The sequence below is a fragment of the Crocuta crocuta genome, unplaced genomic scaffold (assembly GCF_008692635.1).
Source record: "Crocuta crocuta isolate KB4526 unplaced genomic scaffold, BGI_CrCroc_1.0 scaffold333, whole genome shotgun sequence".
Classification (NCBI taxonomy): domain Eukaryota; kingdom Metazoa; phylum Chordata; class Mammalia; order Carnivora; family Hyaenidae; genus Crocuta; species Crocuta crocuta.
In genome coordinates this window covers 2918510-2943012 of record NW_027532856.1, presented here as the reverse complement: position 1 = coordinate 2943012, position 24503 = coordinate 2918510, and the positions used below count along the sequence as shown (strand labels likewise).

The window sequence follows — 24503 nt, the reverse complement described above, 5'->3', positions numbered from 1 at the left end:
AGCCTACTGATAATTCTAATGTAGTTTATTTTCTTCTTCCCTATTAGAGTTTTAAGTAAATGAAATAAGTTTTTTAATAAAAATATTATTTAAAAAATTCTGTACATGAATGGTAGGGTATTTTAAAGTATTCTTTTAAATAGCATTTATGTTTTAAAAAGCATGTTCATGTTTTCAAAGTCCTCTTTCGTGTGCAGTCACATAAACCATTTTTAACCTTCGTACACAGCAACTTTAATAATATTTATACAAGATTGCTGATTTATTTTTTAAGGACTGGCAATGTGTTCTTGTTTTAATTTTGAACCCAGTATTTGCTTTTTTAAAATTTACATGGCAGTATGTAATAAGTATATACATGCACACATGCACACAGTTTTTTTCTCAAATTGCTCTTTCTTACTGGAAATCAAGAGAAGTTGAAGGATATACATATGTCCCCAGCTCATATTGAAATTCTTTCCATGTGAGATTTTTGAGTGAACAGAATTTTAAGATTTTATAATAAATTCAGTATTGTACTTTATCTTCACTATAATGAAGTATAATGAATTAATTTTTCTCTAGAATGATCATTTTGGGTTTCCTTTTCTTTTTTAGAATTGCATAATTACTTGTCAAGCTATTCGGTGTGATCTTATTTGATGTAACAGTCTTCAGTTACTTACTTCGTGTCTCTTGGGTTTCTAGTAATCTTAAGCCCATTTGGACTAAATGGCACACTCACAGGACAAGCATTCAAGATGTCTGATTCAGCTACAAAAAAATTGATTGGTGAATGGAAACAATTCTATCCTATCTCATCTTGCTTAAAGGAGTTGTCTGAAGAAAAACAGGAAGATATGGATTGGGAAGATGATTCTTTAGCTGCAGTAGAAGTTCTTGTTGGTATGGATTCTGAATATTAATTCTAAGGGGAAAATATGTGACTGTATGTATTAGTTAGATTTTGTTGAATAATGAACAATTCTAATCCCTCAGTGGCTTTCAACATTAAACATTTATTTCTCCTTTATTTTTCTCCTCACATTACGTAAAGGCTGGAGCTTGGTTGTGGTTTGGCTCCTTGTATCTTCTCATTCTGCAACCTAGGTTCAGTGAATACCTAGTATCTGGGACATGCTGTTCGTACAAGAACAAAGAAATAATAAGGACTGAGTGTAACCATTTAAGTGTATTTAAAGCTTCTGCTAGGATGATATGTATGTTACATTTCATTTCTTCACACTCCATTAGACAGAACTAGTCACTTTGCCATGCCAAAGTCATTGGGACAAGGAAACCTATTCCACCTAGAGGTAAGCTTGCTACAGGTGGGAAGAAAATAATTGTGAATAAATAACATTTGAAGCTGGAAAGATGACAACCTGTGTTATGTAGTATTTTCGCATTTCTTAAAACTGTTGACTCTGATAACTTTTAAAACGTAGAAAACGTAAGTAAAGATTTGTGGCTTTTATCTGCTCTTCCCAGGTCAGTTTTTTTCATATGGGCTCTACTCTGTGTCTTCTTATTCAGGGACCCAGACTAACAAAGTAAACTATGTTTGGGATATGCTAATCTTGCGGCAAAGGACAGAAAACAGAGAGGCTGTACTAATATTGCCAGCACATTTAAAGCTATGTTGGGATCTGGTCTATATCGCATGCAGGTCACACAGCCAGGCCTAACAATGGGGTGTAGATGGGAGGTTGTGGGGAATGTATAATTGAGCAGATAATTAGTATTAGAATCTGCAACAGTATTTAATGGAATCATATGGGAATGTTATATATATGAAGATTGCCTTATTTGAGGTCTTTTAATAAAAAGAATACCATTATTCAATTTCAGTAAATACATTTCTACCAGAGTAGTTGTTACAAAACCAGAAACAAAGCATAAACATATTAGGTTTTCATAAAAAGAGGTATATAAAGAAGAAAGCAGAATATGGCCCATAATTCTTGTTTTTTTTTTTAATATTTATTTTTGAGAGAGAACAAGTCGGGGAGGCAGAGAGAGAGGGAGATAGAGAATCTAAAGCAGCCTCCATGCTGTCAGTGCAGAGCCTGACATGGGGCTTGATCTCATGAACCATGAGATCACGACCTGAACCGAAGTCAGAAGCTTAACTGAACAAGCCACCCGTGTGCCCCTGGTCCATAATTGAGTGCCCAGAATACCTTTTTTTAAACTTAAAAATTCTTAAAAAAATTTTTTTTAATTTTAATTTTTTTTAATGTTTATTTTATCTTTGAGAGGAAGAGAGAGAGAGACAGAGTGCAAGTGGAGGTGGGGCAGAGACAGAGGGAGACAGGGGATCCAAAGCATGCTCTGAGCTGTCAGCACAGAGCCTGACGTGGGGCTTGAAACCACAAGCTGTGAGATCATGACCTGAGCCAAAGTTGGACGCTCAACAGACTGAGCGACTCAGGCACCCCTGAACTTAAAAATTCTTTGAAAGTAATACACATTATAATTTGTCAAATTTGCAAATAAAGATTTAAAAGTAATATACACTCATGGTTAGAAAATCCAAAAATGAAAAGAGAAAGCTGCTTTCTTCTCTCTCTCTGAAGGTAAGCATTGAAGGTATTAAGAGCTTCTCCTGGTTTCTTCCAGAAAAATTTTATGCTAAAAGGAGCATATATTTTTAAAAATATATTAAATATATTTTAATTTTATTTAAACATTTTGTGATCATATTGTATGTATTTTTCCATTATAGTACTTTTCAATGAAACTAATCCCACTACAATCACAGTGGTGATTCTTGCCCATCATTTTTTCCTTTCAGCTGGTGTCCGAATGGTCTACCCGGCATGCTTTGTTCTAGTCCCTCAGTCAGACATTCCCACTCCTAGCTCTGTGGGGTCCTCTCATTGTTCAGCTTCTTGCTTGGGTGTCCACCAAGTGCCTGCTTCCACAAGAGATCCTGCTATGTCTTCAGTTACTCTTACACCACCTACATCTCCTGAGGAGGTCCAAACAGGTATTGTACTGATCTGTTTAATTAGTACTAGTTATAAATCTGTTATTTTGAATACATCAAGACTTAAAAATTGTTTTGAAGTAATTTGAGACTTACGGAAGCATTTGCATGTACAATACAAAGAACTCCCTCATTTAGGTTCCCATACTGTAAGCATTTGTTCCATCACCCTTTCTAGATGTACACATTCATTATCATTGGTCTTTTTGTGAACCATTTGAGAATAAGCTACAGACATGATGCCCCATTACGCCTAAGTACTCTGTATTTCCCAAACGTAGGAACACTCTCCTATATAACTACCATTTAATACTCTAAGTCAGGAAGTCAACATTGATACAACACTACCATCAAGTTTACATCCTCTGTTCGGATTTTTCACTTTCTGTGTTTTAAATAAAGGAACATGCTTTTTTGCCTCAAAATATAAGTAGGCATATCAGATAACAGTGGAGTAGGTTGTATCACAAGTTAACAAGCCAAAAAAAAAAAACAAACCCCACACCCCAACACACTCCAATAATGTTACTTTAAATCTACTTTTATTTTCCTATAGCCTATTCTTTTTGGTTTGTTTTCAGTTGATCCTCAGTCAGCCCAGAAGTGGGTCAAATTTTCTTCAGTATCTGATGGCTTCAACTCTGATAGTACTAGCCACCATGGTGGGAAAATACCCAGAAAATTAGCAAATCATGTGGTGGATAGAGTTTGGCAAGAATGCAATATGAACAGAGCACAGAACAAGTATGTGTTTTCATTTTCAAGTTTAAAAATTGCATGTTGGTAGTTTCTAAATAGGAGATGTTTAAAGTATAAACAGTCATTTGTGGCTTTAATGTAAAAAATTGATTTTTAAAAATTCAATTTTAATGCTTCATTCATGGTTATAGGAAACTATGAATTCTAAAGAATTTTATAATTTCACATCTTAGGAGGAAATATTCAGCTTCATCAGGTGGTCTGTCTGAAGAAGAGATACCTGATAAAATAGCATCCTGGGATTTTGTTGAAGCCACACAAAGAACAAATTGCAGCTGTTTGAGGTAGTTCCCTCCCCCATCCCCAGTTGATTGATGCTTGTATATGTGTGTGCAGCAGCTTCTAATTCTACTTTATACTTACGTCTCAATTTGAGCTAGCTTACCTAAACACTGTGTTAGGATTGTTTTCAAAAGAAACTTCGGGGAGAAAAAAAAATTAATGATTTGGAACTGATTTTGCAAGTACATACAAATGTATGCCATAGTCCTTACAGTTACGAAAGGTGAACTGTGAAGGCTTGGTTTTACAGCTAAATAAAAGAGAATTTTATACTGGATTATGGTATATGTAGTATCTATAAGGTAAAAGGCACAGAAGTCTCTTGAAAAGAGTTCATAGATGGCACTGGGCTGGAGAAATTTCTCCCATGGATTCTCATAAAAAAGGTGATATATGATACACTAGATGAAAGTTTCTGTAATCCTATTTATAGTAAATATGGTATTGGGTTTTGTGCAGCAATTTCTTATAACATCCTTTTGGGCAAATTATAGGTGAAATGCTGAAATAAGATCAGAAAATATGATTCTGCAAGGGACTGGAGCTGTACTATAAAAATACAAGCTTTCTAATAGACTACATTTGTTAAAGATTGGTAGAAGAATGGATGAACTTGGAATTCTTTTGGCAATTGTATTTATATATTGGAGATTTTGATGAGATATGGTTATCTGAGGCATTTGTATTATATTGCCTGGAGTTTATTAATTTATTCTAAAATGAAAGATATGCTTTTGCATCTTGTAAAAAAAAAAATAATAATAATGGCATTGACATCTCTTACCAGAACCTGTGAGCTAATAGTTGGCCACTCTCTTGTCACAGATGTGAGCCAAAGGAATTGAATACCTGTATGTTAGGGTCAAGGTTTTTCTTAAATTCGCTCTGTTTGAATACTGTGACAGACTCTGAAGTGCTCTGCTATGTTTTTGTGTAGATTAAATGTATTTACATAAGATTCTTTGGATTAGAAACTATAATTTAATGTCTGACAACTTTGTTAAAAACTTTTCTCTATTGCTGATAGATTGTAATAAAAATATGGATAGATTAGTTCTTGTTTAACAGTTTAAAATGGTTAAATACCACAGCCACTTGGGCAGGGGAGACCCAAATCTAGTCTTAAAATGTAGAGCTCCATGACATATTTGTCTGAGACCAGAGATCAGTAAACTGTGATCCATTGGTCACATTTGACTCAGGGCCTGTTATCTTATCATATGGCCTGTGAGCTGAAAGTGACTTGTACATTTTAAATAGTTGGAAAAAAAAATCAAAGAATAATTTGTGCATGTGAAACTTACATGAAAGTCAAATTTTAATGTCCATAAAGATTTATTGGAACAGAGCCACATCTGTTCATTTACATGTCAGCTATGGCTCCTTTCACAGAATTGAATAGCTGCAACACAGACTATATGGCCTCTGGAGCCTAAAATATTTGCCATCTGGTCCTTCACAGAAAAAGTTTGCCAGTTTCTGGTCTAAGACCAGTAGGATGCTTAAATGAAATTAGGCTTTTCTTTTCATATATTGGCATTTTTATTAAAAAGCAGTTCTTTTTTAGTTGCTAACCTAGACTTTTGTTTTATTGTTTTTTTAACATGTAGGTTTTAGGTATATTTGTCTAAAATGGTTTTAGGATGGGGCACCTGGGTGGCTCAGTCAGTTAAGCGTCTGACTCTTGATTTCAGCTCAGGTCTTAATCTCATGGTTGTGGGATCAAGCCCCGCATCATGCTCTGCACTGACAGTGTGGAGTCAGCTTGGAATTCTCTCTCTCTTTCTCTCTCTCTCTCTCTCCCCTTCCCACACTCACATATACTCTCAAAATAAACATTTTTTAAAAATGGTTTTAGAAGAAGACACTGAAAATGCATATTGGTAAGTCTAAGTTTAAATTTAATTCCTGGTCTCTAAGCTGACCTTTAATTCCTGAAAACTTAACTTTGTCTCATATTTCCAGAAATTCCTCCCAGGCATAGGGGGATTTGATATAATGAAATTTTGTATAATCTATATGACTTATTTTGGTAAATTTGCCCCTCTAGGAAATAAGTGTTTTTAATCTTTTACTTCCCTCCCCCCACTGTTGTATTTTGTAATTTTAATTCCCCTCCACTTCGCTCAAATCAGATTCTCTTGTTTAATTCTTCAATAAGACTTAAAATAGACTTTGAGCCACCATATGTGAGTATCATATGCTGCCATAAAATATAGGAAGTAGGGCACATATTGATAACTGGCTGGGCTTGCTAGTCAGCCAGTTTGCTGTCAGATCTATCCCTGCCTTTTCCATACTTGTTCTATATCACAGGGAATTGTGTTTCCTAGGCTCTTTTGCTTTTTATGTGTGTTTTCTGTGTTTTTGCCCCCAGCTGTATTGAGCTATAATTGACAGATAACATTGTGTAAGTTTAAAGTGATGATTTGACTAGGCCCACTTGCTTTCTGGATTTGGCTAAGGTAGGCACTAACAAAAGATTGGTTGATGAGATGAGGAAAGAAGCTGGCATATTTCCCTACTCTTCTTTGAGCCAAGTCTAGCAGTTCTGTGTCCCATTAATAGTCTCTTCTTCTGTGGTCCACTGAGCAGATCACACTAAGGTTGTAACACCATCCCAGGTTTCTTTGATCTGGTGATAGATACTATTTTCGTTTTACTGTCCTTTTAGTCCTAGAAGTCATAGAAACTCTCGGCTGTTGGTAGTGTGTGATTTGCCGTGCTTTCCTCTTTTTTTGTAACTGATTATCTATAGTGAATTTCCTGTGTAGGACAGGACTGGACCCTGGTTGATATGTTGACTTTCTCTTAGAAGTTGATTTTTAAAAAAATTGAATAGTTATATAAGCAATTTGCATTAGTATATGTGATTTGAAGAAATTTAAATTGTATAAGTAGAGCAGAAGTTACCCATGACCACTCTTAATCTCTCTATTCTCTCTTCCTAGAATTGACTACTTACCAATAAGGTATTATCTTTCCATGGTTTTTCTGTTGTTTTGTATGTGTATGTGTTTTTCCTCTCAACACACAGATAACAATACTGATGTATTTGACAGCTTATATTTTTCACTTAATGTGCCTTAGGTCTTTCCATTCTAGTTACTTGTAGATCTGCCATATTATTTTTAAGAACTTCTTGGTATTTTACTGAATGGAAGGTACCCCATACTGTTCTTAATCATTCAGGTTTGATGGACAAATAAGTTTTTTCCAAAATATTTTTGTGTTTACTTTTATAAAAATAATAATTCTTTGACTATTAATTATTTAGACTTTTTTGAATACTTGTTCTCTGATAGGAGATGTCTTAGGCTCAGATACACTAGTAAGTAAAGCTCCTGCTATTACAAAGCCTATACATTAATGGGAAAGATAATACTCTAAAAAACAGATTTTTTAATCTTTTAAAAAACTTTAGGAGTGATGCAGTGCTAGGAAGGAAAGAAATGAAGTGGGTGATGTGATACAGAGTTGGTGGAGAGGAGGCTATAAATACTTTTGTAAATTCAAGAAGATTCTACCACTGTTACTCCCACTTTTTACATATAGGAGTGCTGTTTTTTCTTGTGCTTTCACTGATCTGAGAACTGTCCTCAAAATTATATTTTTTCTTATAGTAAGTGAAAAGCGTAAGATTGCTTCAGTTGTCAATTTTCACTTTTTTATTGAAATTAAGCTTTAGTCTGGTAGAAGGTTCTTGAGAAAATAAGCATTTGACAAGCTATATAAATATAAAGTGATACAATAAATTCCAAATGTTAACACTGAAATACTAGGACATTTAATCAATAGGAAAAAATCTAAAGGGATCATTCTGTTGGATTTTGCTTTAAAAACACAACTTCTTTTTTAGGGCAGTTCCCCAAATTGGTTGAGTTCTGTTATTAAATTCAGTTGCTTTCTTTAAAGGAGACAAGCTTTAAGGAAACTGTCTATATCGAAGAAAGGGGCTGTGACTTAATGTTACCAAAATTTTAGAGAGTTACTTCTATTAGTGTATGTCCCAAATCAATACTTTCTTGTCCCAAATTAATAGTTTCTTACCCTTATGGAAGGGTAAATGAATCTATGGCTGTATCCCTTTTGCATCCCTTATATACTTGGAATACAATTCACCTCAGGTTATTGGAGATATTATCTCTCATTAATAATGCCTTGTATAACTTGATCAGTTCTTAAACTTTTGGTCTCATCACTCATCTGTGGTCTCAAAAATTATTGAGGACCCAAAGTGCTTTTATTTATGTGGATTACATATATGTATGTCTATTTTAGCAAAATAAAAAAAAAATTTAGTGTTTTTATTTATTTTTGAAAGAGTGCAAGCAGGGGAGGGGCAAAGAGACAGGGATACACAGAATCTGAAGCAGGCTCCAGGCTCTGAGCTGTCAGCATAGAGCCTGATAATGGGGCTCGAATCCATGAACCTGAGATTGTGACCTGAGACAAAAGTCGGATGCTTACCGACTGAGCCACCCAGGCACTCCTATTTTAGCAAAATTTTAAAGCTCTATTAAATTTATTTAAAAAACAACAAACCCAGTACATATTAACATAAATAAAATACTTCTATAGAAATCAACTATATTTTCCAAAACAAAAATTAGAAGAGTGGCACTGTTTTAACAGTTTTGCAAATCTTTTCAATGTTGAACTTAATAGAGGATAATCTGGATTCTCCAATGCTTCTACAATCAACCTTTTGTGTATATTGTCTTAGTTGAACTACATGAAGAAAATCCAGGCTCACATAGCTATGCATTTGGAAAAGGGAACAGTATTTTAGTACTTTTTCAGGTAATTGTGGATATTCTTTGATACTACACCAAAATTTCACAATTGGTAGTTTCTTAAAGGTTAGTTTTAATGTGTAATCTGAAGCCATATTAATTAAATTCTTGTACTGCATAACTGAATGGATCTTTTACTTATGAATGATTTTATAACATCATTTATCATTTGGAAAATACCAATTCATGGCATTATGCAGATCCTCTGTGTGTTGGCACATTTTGTTTTATGGCATTAAAAAAAATTGCATTCATTAGTATCACCAATGATCCCACCAGAAAAATCTTTTCAGTATGGGAAGCTGTGAAGCTTACTGTCAGATACAATTTTCCAAATTCAAAAGCTTGCATAAAAGCTCACATTTCATTATTCTTCCTTAAAATGACACTCATTTTATTCATTTTGAGACCCAAATAACCAAGTCTGCCAAATAATCAAATCTAGGTAACTGAGGCTTATCAGTCAATTATTGTTGTGTTTTTTGTTTTTTTCTTTTTTTAGTTATTTTGAGAGCAAGAAAGAGAGAGACAGAGTGTGGGGCGGGGGGGGAGGGGGCAGAGGGAGAGAGAATCCCAAGCAGGTTCCCCATTGTCAGCGCACATCCTAGTGCAGGGCTCAAACTAACCAACCGGGAGATTACAACCTGAGCCAAAATCAAGAATCAGATACTTAATCACCTGGCCATCTAGGCACTGCTCCATGAAAATAGTGTTACATTGTGGCTCCTGGGTCGCTCAGTCAGTTACGCATCCGACTTGAGCTCAGGTCGTGATCTCACGGTTTGTGAGTTAAAGCCCTATGTCAGACTATGTGCTGACAGCTCAGAGCTTGGAGTCTGCTTCAGATTCTGTGTCTCCCTCTCTCTGCCCCTCTCCTGCTTGCGCTCTCACACACTCTCTCTCTCAAAGATAAGTAAACATTAAAAAATTTTTAAAAAGTTGGGGAGGAAAAAATATTAGTAAAAAAGAAAGAAAACAGTGTTCCATTAAAAAGGCTGTTTAAGCTTACAACTCATTTATATAAAGGCTTTTCCATAAATCAGCCATTGTTTTATAATATGTAGCAGAGGAGCACCTAGGTGGCTTAGTTGGTTGAGCGTCCAACTTTGGCTAAGGTTGTGATGTCACGGTTTATGAGTTTGGACCCTGCATAGGGCTCTCTTGCTGTCATTATGGAGTTGCTTCGGATCCTCTGTCCCTTCCCAGGTTATGATTTCTCTCTCAAAAGGAAAACTAAAAATAAACATTTATAATATGTAGCAGAAATCTTTTTATGTACTTCTTTTTTGAGTTTTTATTTTTTAAATAAACTCCATACCCATTATGAGATTAGAATTCATGACCCTGAGATCAAGAGTTGCATGCTCTACGAACTGAGCCAGCCAGGCACCCCAAGTCTTTTTAGATAGAATATGAAAAGCTGTGTATGCAGGGGCGCCTGGGTGTCTCGGCTGAGTGTCTGACTTCAGCTCAAGTCATGATCTCATAGTTCATGAGTTTGAGCTTCATGTCAGGCTCTGTGCTGACAGCTCAGAGCCTGGAGCCTGCTTCAGTTTCTGTGTCTTCCTCTCTCTCTCTGCCCCTCCCCCACTCACACTCTGTCTCTCTGTCAAAAATAAATATTAAAAAAAAATAGCGGTGTATGCAGAGATTGAAACTTACTAAAAAATCATTCTTACTGTCTTGAAGGACATTCTTTAAAACAATTTTTTTTACTGTTTTTATTTTTTATTTTCGAGAGAAACAGAGTATGAGCCCAGGAGGGTCAGAGATGGAGGGAGACACAAAATCCGAAGCAGGCTCCAAGTTCTGAGCTGTCAGAACAGAGACTGATGTGGGGCTGAAGCCCATGAACTGCAAGATCATGACCTGAGCTGAAGTCAGAACGCTTAACTGACTGAGCCACACAGGGTCCCCTCTTGAATGACGTTCTATTTTTGTTTTTGTTTTTTAATTTAAAAAAAAACTTTTTTAATGTTTATTTTTGAGAGAGAGAAAGAGACAGAATCCAAAGCAGCTCCGGGCTTTGAGCTGTCAGCACAGAGCCTGATACAGGGCTTGAACTCACAAACCACCAGATCATGACCTGAGCCAAAGTTGGATGGCCAACCGATTGAGCTACCCAGGTGCCTTGAAGGACATTCTTAAGTGAAAATGACTTTTCAAAAAATTGAGTGTATGGTGGTAAAGAACAAAGTACTACTACTAATAGTACCACTGCCTTGATTTGAGATCTGTTGCCAAAAATTTTACTGTCCATTGCTTTTGTAACATTGTTAAATATCAACATTATGAAAAAGGCAAATAATGTTTTATGCTATTTTGATGGTGGTTTGGGCCCCATACAACCCTAAAAGAGTTCACGGACCATACTTTGAGGACTTTTGTGGTAGACACTAAAATATTTGAATAATAACTGTCATAATGCCTGCTTACTCCCACCTCCTTATTCTGCTTCCCCTATCGCCTAATTTTTCCTTTGCTCTCCTTTCCCTTTCCTGCTGTTATTGTTGACTATCTTCTTTTTTTCTTTTAGCTGGCTGAGTAGTTACTCTATTTTAATTCTTGTTAATATCTCATTTGCTTTCTGTGAAGTCTAAAGCTAATTTTTGTATCTCTGCATTCTTTATGGAACAGAGAAGGACCTTAGGACAGTTCAATCTTGCTCCAGTTATTTTCCATTTCGTTACTTTTTGCATTTTAGTTCTACCTTATCTGTTGTGAAAAATTTCAGATTTGCAGAGAAGTAAGAAAGTTGGACAGTGCTCTCCTGTATATCAGCCATCCATATTTACTTACTACATTTGCTTCATCTAGACCTCTTTTACTGAAAATTTTAAAAAATTTTAACATTTTATTGAACTTGATTCATCTAAAAGGATTATTCTAGATTGCCTGGGTGGCTCAGTAGGTGGAGCATCTGACTCTTGATTTCACCACAGGTCATGATCTCAGGGTTCTGAGATTGAGCCCTGCTTTAGGCTCCACATTGAGCATGGAGCCTGTTTGAGAGTCTCTCTCTCTCTGCCCCTCCCCAAATTTCTCCCTCTCTCCCTCTCAAAAAAAAAGTTTCTCTTTTTTACAGTGAATGGGGGGATGCATTTCCTTAGAAAGTAATGTGATTCTTGTCATTGAAAGTATTCAAAGAGGATGATCAGCAAAGGGATTATTCCTACATTGGAATAACCAACTGCTCATTTTTAAATGCTATTTAGAAGTATTTTTATGCTATTTAAAAATTCAAATAATCACATGAAATAAAAGCTGTGAGTTCTTGCTCCTATATACTTAGGATCTGCCTATCTACTTTCTTTTCATACAAATGGCATTCTGCTATGTATGCTGTTCTGCAACTTGGTGCTTTTTTTTTTTAATTTTATTTTTGGTTTAGTTTTTAATTTATATCAAAGTTAGTTAGCATATAGTGCAATAATGATTTTAGGAGTAGATTCCAGTAATTCATCCCCTATGTGTAACACCCAGTGCTCATCCCCAGCAAGTGTTTTCCTTAATGCCCCTCATCCATTTAGCCCATCCTCCCACCCACAACTCTTCCAGTAACCCTCAGTTTGTTTTCTTTATTTAAGAGTTATTATACTTTGTCCCTCTCCTTGTTTTTATATTATTTTTGCTTCTCTTCCCTTATGTTCATCTGTTTTGTATCTTAAATTCCATATATGAGTGAAGTCATACGATATTTCTTTTTCTGACCGAATAATTTCACTTAGCATAATTCCCTCTGGTTACATCCACATAGTTGGAAATGGAAAGATCTCATTCTTTGTGATTGCCGATAATACTCCTGTGTGTGTGTGTGTGTGTGTGTGAGTGTGTGTGTGTGTATTTATATATATACCACATCTTTATCCATTCATCCGTTGATGGACATTTGGGCTCTTTCCATACTTTGGCTATTGTCAATAGCGCTGCTATAAACATTGGAGTTTGAAACAGCACACCTGTATCTCTTGGATACATACCTAATAGTGCAATTGCTGAGTCATAGGGTAGTTCTGTTTTTGCATTCCCACTAGCAATGCAAAAGAGATCCTCTCCAACATCATTTGTTGCCTGAGTTGTTCATTTTAGCCATTCTGATTGATGTGAGTTGGTATCTCATTGTGGTTTTAATTTGTATTTACCTGATGATGAGTGATGTTGAACATTTTTTCATGTGTCTGTTAGACATCAGGATATCTTCTTTGGAGAAGTGTCTATTCATGTCTTTTGTCCATTTCTTCACTGTATTATTTGATATTTAGGTGTTGAGTTTGATAAGTTCTTTATAGATTTTGGAGCTTTTTTGGATAAATAGTAATCCTGGGTATTTTTCTGTGTTAGCACATATAAATCCATTCTATTTTTCTTTTCTTTTTTTTTTTTTTAAAGTTTATTTATATATTTTGAGAGATAGAAAGGGAGAGACAGAATCCTAAGCAGGCCCTGCGCTGTTAGCACCATGGGACTCAAACTCACAAACTGTGAGATCATCACCTGAGCTGAGTTCAACAGTTGGATGCTTAACCAACTGAGCCACCCAGATGCCCCTCTATTTTTTCTTTTAAGTTTATACTACTACATAATACTGTGAAGGTATTATACTTTATTTTTGAGAGACAGACAGAGTGTAAGAGCAGAGAGAGAGGGAGACACAGAATCCAAAGGAGGCTCCAGGCTCTGAGCTCTGAGCCTGATGTAGGGATCAAACCCACAAACCGTGAGATATGACCTGAGCCGAAGTTGGAAGCTCAGCTGACTAAGCCACCCAGGCACTCCTTGCTGAAGATTTTTAAAGCAAATCTTAACTATCATTTCACTCCTACCTCAGTATGCAACTCTAATTAATTTTAATTCTGTTATTAATTGATAATATTCTGTTAATATTTTTTATAGAACTATAATTCCATTATCAGACCTAGTAAAAAGAATAGTATTTTCTTGGTATCATCTGATAGCCTCTACAGATTGTTTCAGAATGTCTTTTTGAAAAATATAATGTCTGCGTAGTTGATTGTTTGACGAGGATCCAGACAAGGGGTAACCTTGGTTGATACGTCTTCTGTGTCTCTCCTGTAATCCCCCACCCCATTTTTAGGACATTGGCATGCTTGGGAAAACTAGGTCAGGTGTCCTGTGGAATGTCTCATATTCTATATTTCTCAAATTTGTCATATATTGTATTTTGTTCTATTAGTGTCAGTTAATTTCTTTATCTCTTGCATTTCTGTAAATGGAAGTTAGCTCTAGAGCTGTGCTGTCTAGTCCTAGCAGTGTTAGTAACCATTAGTGGATATTTTAAATTAAAGCATTTGGATTTAAATACAATTAAAAATTCAGTTTCTCAGTTGCACTGGCCATATTTCAGGTCTTCAGGAGCCACATATAGAACATTTCTGTCATCAAAGTGTTGTTGGACGGGGCTGATTGAGAGGCTTAATGAATTCAGGTTCAGTATTTTTGATGAAACCACTTCACAGGTGGTGCTGTGTTGCACATCAGAAGACACGTGTCTGGTTATTCCACTTTTAATAATTTGTTGAGGTGGAGAAGGTAGTGGTCAGCCTGACTCCTCATTGTAAAGCTTACCATGTTTAGCATGAATAAAGACAATTTTTCTTCTTCCTTTGAAATCTTTAATCTTTCTTTTTCTTATTACATTGGCTTAAACTTTTGATAAAATTATTGAATAGAAATGTTGAGTTAGTATTCTTGCTTTGTTCCCAGTTTTAGGGATAAGTTATTCAGTCTTTCATCATTAAGTATGATATTAGTGTAGTTTTTCATAGATGTCCTTTATCAGATTAAGATTAGTGTTTGATTTTTGACTTTTTTAGTGATGAATTCTATGTTGAATTTTGTCATGTTTTTATGTATTAGTTGAGATAATTATATGTTTTTTCTCTTTTCTGTTAATGTAGTGAATAATACTGGTTCCTATTGAATGTTATACTTTACATTCCTGGGACATGTTTTAACTTCACATTCATCCACATTTTTTTTTCTAGTTTCTTAGTTAAAAAAATATACATCACTACCAGTTTAGCTTGGAAATCTCAAAGTGCACAGTATTTTTACTATGCTGAAAGAAATCTTAAACTCTGAACAAAATTACTAGATTTTTAGGTATAAGTTTTAAGTTTTTCAGTTTAGAAATTGCTTCACATTATGAGGGAAAAAATTTTCTTTAGACATTTTGTTTTCTTTTTCTAGTTAGCAGATTTCGTTCTGTAGTGGTAAGCCTTGGGAGAAGGAAGGTAGATAAGGTGTGGGGCCCATTAGTCAGTTGCAGTGCTATCCAGAATGATTAACTTCGTTTCTATACAGTAAGTTTTCTAAATGGTTGCTATAGGATTGTAGATGATTACTGAGCTCAGCCAAGCTATTGATTTACAGGTACATTCATAAATAAATAAATTTCAGACCTTTTTAAACCCAACTTTACCTTAACTAGAATTTTGTCTCTTGATTCAGATGCTAAAATATTTAGGTTATGTAAGTAAACCATCTTTGGCTGTCTGATCACATAGCTCATTTAGAGCAGAATAGAATTGGCTCTTAGGAGTCATTCTGCAGTTCTTAGCTTTAGGCTGCTCAACCAAGTATTTTTTATTATTTTTTATTGGAAATTGCTTTTTAATGTTTATTTTTCTGGGGAGGAGTGCGTGCACAAGTGAGTGAGGGGCAGAAAGAGACCCATAATTTGAACGAGGGTCCAGGCTCTGAGCTGTCAGTACAGAGCTGAATGAGGGGATTGAACCCACAAACCATGAGATCATGTCCTGAACTGAAGTTGGATGCTTAACCAACTGAGCCACCCAGGTACTCGAAAGTAATTTTTTACATGTAAATTCAAATAATTTTACTCCTAGATTTATATGTAAAAAAGAATGATATATAGAATGTCTGATAGTGTTTACTTGTGTACTCTGATGTATTAATGATACTATAAACCTTTTATTAAACCTTTCTTTTAACTTTTTAGGCACAAAAATCTCAAACCAAGAAATCCTGGACAACAGGGACAGGCACCATCTTTAAGTCAGCAACAACAAGTACTTCCTAAGCACAAAACCAATGAAAAACAAGAAAAGAGTGAAAAACCACAGAAACGCCCCTTGACTCCTTTTCACCATCGTGTTTCTGTTAGTGATGATGTTGGCATGGATGCAGATTCAGCTAGCCAAAGACTTGTGATCTCCGCTCCAGACAGTCAAGTGAGATTTTCAAACATCCGAACTAACGATGTAGCAAAGACTCCTCAGATGCATGGCACCGAAATGGCAAATTCACCTCAACCACCCCCACTTAGTCCTCACCCGTGTGATGTGGTTGATGAAGGAGTAACTAAAACACCTTCAACTCCTCAAAGTCAACATTTTTATCAAATGCCAACACCAGATCCGTTGGTTCCTTCTAAACCAATGGAAGATAGGATAGACAGTTTATCTCAGTCTTTCCCATCTCAGTTCCAGGAAGCTGTAGAACCTACAATATATGTTGGTACAGCAGTAAACTTGGAAGAAGATGAAGCTAATCTAGCCTGGAAATATTACAAGGTCCCAAAGAAAAAAGATGTAGAGTTTTTGCCTCCTCAACTTCCAAGTGATAAATTCAAGGATGATCCAGTTGGACCTTTTGGACAGGAAAGTGTAACATCAGTTACAGAGTATGTATTTTTCTAATAGTCACTATTATAATTTAAGGGTGGAAATGATGTAAGCTCTTAATACTAGAACTCCAGAATTGGCTTCAGGGTAGGATTTACAATAATAAATCCTTTAAATACTAGTTTTGCATAATTTCTTTACTGTGTTTTTTCCTCAGGGAAACTCTTTATTATGAAATATTTTAGTCACAAAAAAGTGGAGAAAATAATAGCACTTATCCATCAAACAACTTAAGGATTTTGAATATCATTAGAACTCCTATGTACTGTTTTTTTTCCCTCCATTCTTCCTTCCTCTGTCCTAAATTTGGTGTTTATCATTTCTGTACGTGTTTTTATACATGCAGTTCTAATTAATTCATTTTAATTGCTTTATAGCATTTGTTATGAATATATATAATTTATCTACTGTTTTAAAGGGAGACAGTTTGGTTACTTTCAGTTTTTTCCAGTTACATAGGATGTTCTAGTGAACTTTTTGTACACATTTCCTTGTGCACATATGTAAGATTTCTCCAGGGAATACATCTCAAAGTGGAATTACGGAGCCATGGGGTTTGTCCACATTGGGCATTAAGGGTCATTGCCAAGTTGGCTCTCCAGCTGTACCAGTTTACACCTTCATCAACCAGCAGAGTATGATAATGATATTTTCATCAGTATTTGTTATTATGAGCCTTCAATTTGGCTAATTTTTTATATGCAGAATGTCATCTTACTGTCTTAATACATGTTGTCAAGATTCCCAGTGAGATTAAGCATCATTTAATGTGTTCTTTGGGCATTTAGATTTTCTCTTCTGTGAATTGTCTGTATACCCTGTCTTTTAGTCCATTCCCTGCCCCCTCCAATTCTTTGCATTTTCTTTCTATAAATCTTTAAAAAATTTTTTTAAATTAAAAGCATTTTTAATGTTTATTTAATTTTTTTAAAATGTGTATTTATTTTTGAGAGAGAGTGTGAGCAGGGGAGGAGCAGAGAGAGGGGGAGACACAGAATCCAAAGCAGGCTTCCAGACTGAGCAGTCAGCACAGAGCCCAAAGCCAGGACTCAAACTCGTGAACTATGGGATCTGACCTGAGCCAAAGTCAGGACATTTAACCTACTGAGCCACCCAGGTGACCCCTGGCTGTTAGAAAATAGTATCCCCTTCTTAATGTTCTGTAACTTTTTAAAAATCTTTTTCTTTACTATGCTGCTTCTCATCGCATTTATCTATTTATTTATTATTAAAAAAATTATTTTAAATTATTGAGACAGAAACAGAACATGAGTGGGGGAGGGGCAGAGAGAGAGAGAGGGAGACACAGAATCTGAAGCAGGCTCCAGGCTGTGAGCTGTCAGCACAGAGCCAGATGTGGGGCTCGAACCCACGAGCTGTGAGATCATGACCTGAGCTGAAGTCAGACACTTAACTGACTGAGGCAACCAGATACCTCTCTCATCACATTTTTGAAATATAATTATTGTTTCATGGTACACATTTTAGAATGAAGGAATGGGGGAGCTGGTTGTTTAGTTTATACTATGTATTAATTTCATACACTACTTTATGATAATATGGTTGGGATATTTTGGAGGGGAAACCTGGTGCCTAAAATTGCAGAATGAGGAGGATCTAGGGTCTTCACCAGGTAGCTTATTCATTTTTTTAGAAAAGGAACCCTTTTGTTCCTCCATTTTCAACTGTTACTTTTCATTTCTGTGTAGAGATACAGGTTCATATCTTCTCTGAGTTTTTTGGGCATTTTGGTTCTCTTGTTTATATAGGTTGCCATTACCCCCTCTTTCATATTCTAGGCCGTGACCTTTCTCTGCTGTGTTTTACTGATTTTGATTTTCCCTGAGACTAAGTAAAATGTTTGTCCCATTTGTAGCCTTTCTTTCATTTTCCCTACTGTTAAAGATTTATTCTCTTACAATATTTCTTATTATCTTAGTAAACCTGTGTACCTTATCTGGCTCTTTGAATCTTAAGAGTATTCTAGTATGTTGTTTTTTTTTGTTGTTGTTGTTTTTTTAGTTAAAATTAATCTGGATTTGAAATTTAGGGACCTTCAGGGTCCCCTTTGATCATGGAAAACAACTAGCTTATTTAACAGGAAGTCTCTTGAAAGCAAATGATATCTTGGAAATAAGTCTTAAAAGATCTTAATATTATTTGTGCTGGATATAATATAAAAGTCCTGAGCTAGTGCCTGAAACTACTATTGGTCTTCTTGTTTCTGTACTTCTCCTATACATATATTCTCTACACAGTAGAGTTTTTGTTGTAAGTTAAATGTTGCATTACTCATTTGCTGAAAACCCTTCAGCAGTTTCCTTTTACATTTAGAATAAAATCCAAACCCTTTTTCCTCATCTGGAAGCTCTACCCAGTTTCCTGTCTAGTTCTTGTTTGCTTTCAGGTTTCTTCAAAGCTCATTCCAAATGGCCTTTAGTATTGTATTACAGATGGGGGAAACATCTCACCCCTTCTTATTCAGTCCTGCTGAAAAGTTACCTTCTTAGGAGTTATTTTCCTGACCATTTTATCTAACCTATGGCTTTTCTTCACTCCCCAAATCACTACCTACCTGTTCACTACTTTCATTTTTTCCTTATATCATCCTGTATCATCTGAAATCATATTACATATTTGTTAATGATCTTTTCCCTGTTAAAATGTGAGTGCTATGAAGGCAGGGGCTTTCTATCTTGTTTACTGCTATGTTCCTCCAGAATATACACACAGACACAAACATCCCTACAACAATTCTATGCCCATAGTGGACATTCAGCAGAAGTTTGGATAAATGAAACAACAGTATGTTCCTACAGTTACTTTATGATTTTAGAACTTGTTTTCTTTCTAGATTATATTTTCTTATTTAGTGTAAAAAAATGTAGGGTTAAGGACGAAAAGTGGTATTATGAATATTTTTAAAAAACTTAAAGGGTGAGTTTATCGTCACATTACATTCATAAGATCCAAGAATTCTAGCCATAACTTTAAATAATGCACTTGTATACATGAGCATCTGTAGGTAAAATGAAATGAAGGTCTCTTAGTAGTTAGGGGGTGCTAGGGTGGCTCAGTTGGTTACATATCTGACTTCTGGCTCAGATCGTGATCTCATGGTTTGTGAGTTTGAGCCCTGCATCAGGCTCAGATTCAGATTCTGTGCCACCCTCTCTCTCTGCCCCTCTCCCACTTGTGCTCGCTTGCTTTCTCTCAAAAATAAATAAACATTAAAAAAAGGTTAATATATTTGGAAGCGCCTGGGTGGCTAAGTGGTTAAGTGTCCGACTTTGGCTCAGGTCATGATCTCATAGGTTCATGAGTTGAAGTCCTGCATTGGGCTCTTTACTGTCAGTTCAGGGCCTGCTTTAGATCCTGTTTCCCTCTCTTTCGGCCCGTTCCCTGCTTGTCTGTTCATATGTGCCGCACTTGATCTCAAAAATAAACCTTTTTTTAAAAGTTAATACAATTTAACCTTAGAATCTGTTTTGAAATTGTTTGACATTTTTCTCATTGAATAAGAACGAGAAGAAGTGTAATATTGAAAGGTAGCATGCAGAGTAGAATGGTGCTGGGTCATGATTATGTAAATTAAGGAAATAACATGCTTCCACTTGTTCCTGGTCACCTTTTTTTTTTTTTGCTTCATGAAAAGAAAAGACTGAATAAAAGGGTTTATTTTTATTTTTTTATTTTTTTTAATTCTGTGTCTCACGTGAGTAATGTTTTAGTTTAGTTACACTAGTTACTAAAAATGTGTATTGTGTTACAATTTACTTTTGGATACAAACCTTTATTTATTATAGTAGTAGATTAGAGTGTGGAAAAACTTCAACTGTCACAGGTTTAGTTGCTTGTTAAAGGAACTAAAACATTTATAGAATATAATTGTTCTATATTTGATAGGTTAGAAGTTTTTTGGTTTTATGTTTTAATCATCTGAATGATTATGTCCTTGTAGTTCTCTTATATGGCATTAGTTCTCAGTTGGGGCAATTTTTTACTCCCCCACTCATACATTCAGGTGACATTTGACAGCATTAAGAGACAATTTAGATTGTCACAACTGGGAGTTTGCTACTGGCACACTAGTTAAAGGATCTTTCATAGTTAAAAGTATCTTGTTTGGATAACTTAGTGATTCGGGTACATACCATTAATATTACTTGAGATAGGATGTGATGAGGATCCTCACTCAGGTGATGTCCCCTGTCATAAAATAAATTTTATGAAATTATAAATGCCATCTCTTGATGGCATTTAAACAACCATCTTGGATTCTTTATAGAAGTATTGTAGAAGTTTAAGGATAGAATATGATCAAACCTTTTCTAGTCAGAATAGTCCAGTCAGAAGCCTAGATTGCTTTATATAATAAATTTCCTGGTAAATTTCTATCTGTTTTTCATACTCTTGAGTTTATAAAGTGTATTTAAATATATGATAGTTAATTAGGGAGCTGTGGCAACTCCTGCATTCTTTCATCCTTTGGAACATTATCTTTTTTAAATTTCTATTCTTCAAATATCTGTTTTATCAGTTTGAATAAGACTGAAGTTTCTCTAATATTCAGGATGCTGTAAGGCATTGTTCAAGTATAAAATGAATTTGGTCCTGGCCCTAAATGAAATTGTAATCCAGTGGAAACTCACATTTTCTGATAGAAGCATACATAAAATATATTAAGGATGGAGAACTAGAGTGAAGAATAATTTAATTTATGAAGATCCAAAAGTTTTATGTACTTTGTTATGGATCGATTATATGGTGTTGCTTAGTAGTTTGCTATGCCATGATGAGAAATGAGACCTGAAAAGGGGGGTAGGGCTATATAATGGAATAAAAAAATATTGTTTATAAAATACTGTTTTTGAGCTTACGTATTTTCCTTGAGATGATAGGGGCACTGTTGCACATTTTTTTGAAGTAGGTAAAATAACAGGGTTTTGGAAATTAAAGATTTTAGAAATATTAACCAAGTATCATTATTGAAAGATAATTTGAAATGAAGAGATATATATGTATGAAAGGACATCAGTTTAGACTCTTGAATGGCTCATATACAAGGTGATACAGGGCCCTAGGAAATTAGAGATCGTAGGGATGTGTGGATTTTGTAGGTAAATAGTACAGTAAGGGAGTAACAGAAGAGTTAAAGACCAGCATATTTATTTTATGAGGGAAAGAGGAGGAAAACTACTACCCTTTTACTCACTTTACACGAAATTAAGATTTATGTAATTTTTACAATTTTTTTTAAAGTACAAGAAATTGTTAATCCCCTGTTATCTCGAAGGAGAGGGATTGGGAAATTTATATGTTGAACTATGCCTTTGTATACAATATGATTTATTTTTTATTTATTTAATTTTTTAAAATGTTTATTTTTCTGAGAGAGCAAGCAAGCGTGCAGGGGTTAGGAAGGGACAGAGAGAGAGGGAGACACATAATCCAAAGCATGCTCCAGGCTCTGAGCTGTCAACACAGCCTGATGCGGGGCTCAAACCCACAAGCCATGAGTTGGTGACCTGAGCCAAAGTAGGACACTTAACCAACTGAGCCACCCAGGTGCCCTACTGTACAATATGACTTTTATTTTTTTAAATATTTTTATTTATTTCTAGGAGAGAGAGAGACCGCATGAGCAGGGGAGGGTCAGAGAGAGAGGGAGACACAGACTCTGAAATAGGTTCCGGGCTCTGAGCTGGCAGTCAGCACAGAGCCCGACGTGGGGCTTGAACCCACAAACCGCGAGATCATGACCTAAACGAAAGTCGGACGCTTAACCGACTAAGCCACCCAGGTGCCCCATGACTTTTAAATATGTGCTTGTAGGGGTGCCTGAGTGGCTCAGTCGGTTGAGTGTCCTACTTTGGCTCAGGTCATGATGTTGCAGTTTGTGGGTGTAAGCCCCGTGTTGAGCCCTGTGCTGACAGCTCAGAGCCTGGAGCCAGCTTTGATTCTGTGTCTCACTCTCTCTGACTCTCCCCTGCTCATGCTTTCTCAAAATAAATAAACATTAAACAAATTTAAATATGTATTTGTATTACATACACTTTGTAAATATTTTTAAAAAATCTTTTTAAAGTTTATTTATTTTGAGAGAGAGAAAGTGTGAGTAGGGTGGGGGAAGAGAGAATCCCAAGCAGGCTTCTTACTGTTAGCTCAGAGCATGATGCGGGGCTGGAACTCCTAAGCCTAAATCAAGAATCAGACAAGAGTCAGATGCTCAACCGACTGAGCCACACGTGTCTCAACGTTGTAAATTTGTGAATTCAGTTTGAGGAGCCTTCCGAAAGATTCTATCAGGCATTTGTGGCCATGTATCTGAAGCTTAAGAGAGGACACTATTAACTCAGTTGGAGTAAATACATAATACAGAAATAGGCAAGAATCTTATCAGCAGAAATTTAAAAAGAAACATTTTTTTAATAAACATTTTGTAGGTGTGCTTTTTTAGAATGTTGGAGGAGAAATTTCATTCATGTTAAATGAAAAATTACTTTCCATTTGGTATAAATAAAAGAAGTTTTCCATTGATTGCTGTTAAAGAGTGGTACTGTGCTTCCATAATAGGTGGATAAACAAAAGAAAGCAGTATTCTTAGTTTTTCTAGTGAGTTTTAGATGGTGATGGCTGATTAACGAGTACAGACTAAGAGGATACATCATTTCTAAACATTTCCCCTTATTCTTAGACTTCCATGTGCCACAGTTGATGCCAGATTTTTCAGCAACTACTTTATTTTTTTCCCTTAGTTTATTGTCAAATTGGTTTACATAGAACACCCAGTGCCTTCAGCAGCTACTTTAAAGCAAAATTCTGTTTCTAATTTCTTAGAAATTTAGTTTGGGGTGGGGCGCCTGGGTGGCTTGCTTAGTCGGTTAAGCGTCCGACTTTGGCTTAGGTCATGATCTCGCGGTTCGTGGGTTTGAGCCCCGCATCGGGCTCTGTGCTGACTGCCAGCTCAGAGCCTGGAGCCTGTTTCAGTCTGTGACTCCCTCTCTCTCTGACCCTCCCCTGCTCACGCTGTCTCTCTCTCTCTCTCCTAGAAATAAATAAAAAATTAAAAAAAAATTTAGTTTGGGGAGAGAGAGGTTGGGGTGGATCATAGTATATGCTACATACTGGATATACACATCTGTGGCAACATCTTTTTGCTTCTAATTATTTTTAGTTTCTTTATTGGTTAATGCTAGCATCTGTTTTAGAATAGTGGCTTGTAAGACCTTATAAGCTTTTGGGGTACCTGGTTGGCTCATTCGGTTCATGGTTCCAAGCCCGACATCAGACTCTGATGACAGCTCATCTGGAGCCTGCTTCAGATTCTGTGTTCCTCTCTCTCTGCACCTCTCCCACTGGCACCCTGGTGTTCTCTTTCTCCCTCTTTCTCTCTCTCTCTCAAAAAAAAAAAATTAAAAAACTTTTAAGCTTTATAAGTTTTAAAGATAGCAAAGTTTCTGCAAAGTAATGTTACAGTTTTTTAAATAATCATTTTTCAAGGGTTAGCACTTAATTCTAGTAGTATTTGTGATTGCTTAAAATAGTCTTCTATTTTGACTCCGAGGGAAACATTTCTAAACCCTAAGCAGAGAAAGAACTATACTTGAGCATAATTTTATCATATCTTGTTCTATAGTAAGGCTACATCTGGATATCTTTTAAGTATAGTGTTCATCAGTAGAACTGGGTCCTATGTTGCATTAGTGATATACCTGATTTTTATATTGTATATATTTCACAGTTACTGAGTGTATTATTTGATCTCTAAAAGATAGTTTCTAGTTATTTTGTTTCATAGGAGTCAATGATGAAATAAACTTGTTTTGATTTATTGTAATCTAAATCTTTTAAGTCTTACTTGATATCTTAATACAATAAAGCTATTCTTATGGCTAGCTTGACTCAGTTTAAGGATTGATTCTGAATAGTGGACATGGTACCAGGAAAGGTACCATTAAAGAAAATAGAGGATTTTTGATATTTATTAAATTCATTTGTTCCCTAACATTTCCTTCTATAGCT

At 35.6% G+C, this 24503-nt stretch overlaps 1 protein-coding gene across 1 annotated transcript in view; it reads left to right on the top strand.

The window, feature by feature from the left end:
• Positions 1-24503, top strand: part of MED13 (mediator complex subunit 13) — a 109907-nt gene that overhangs the window by 34181 nt on the left and 51223 nt on the right. The window contains exons 5-9 of the mRNA XM_077745625.1: positions 691-888; positions 2780-2974; positions 3556-3718; positions 3907-4017; positions 15794-16477. Of these exons, the coding sequence (XP_077601751.1) occupies positions 691-888; positions 2780-2974; positions 3556-3718; positions 3907-4017; positions 15794-16477 (1351 nt within the window). The remainder of the gene's footprint in view (positions 1-690; positions 889-2779; positions 2975-3555; positions 3719-3906; positions 4018-15793; positions 16478-24503) is intronic.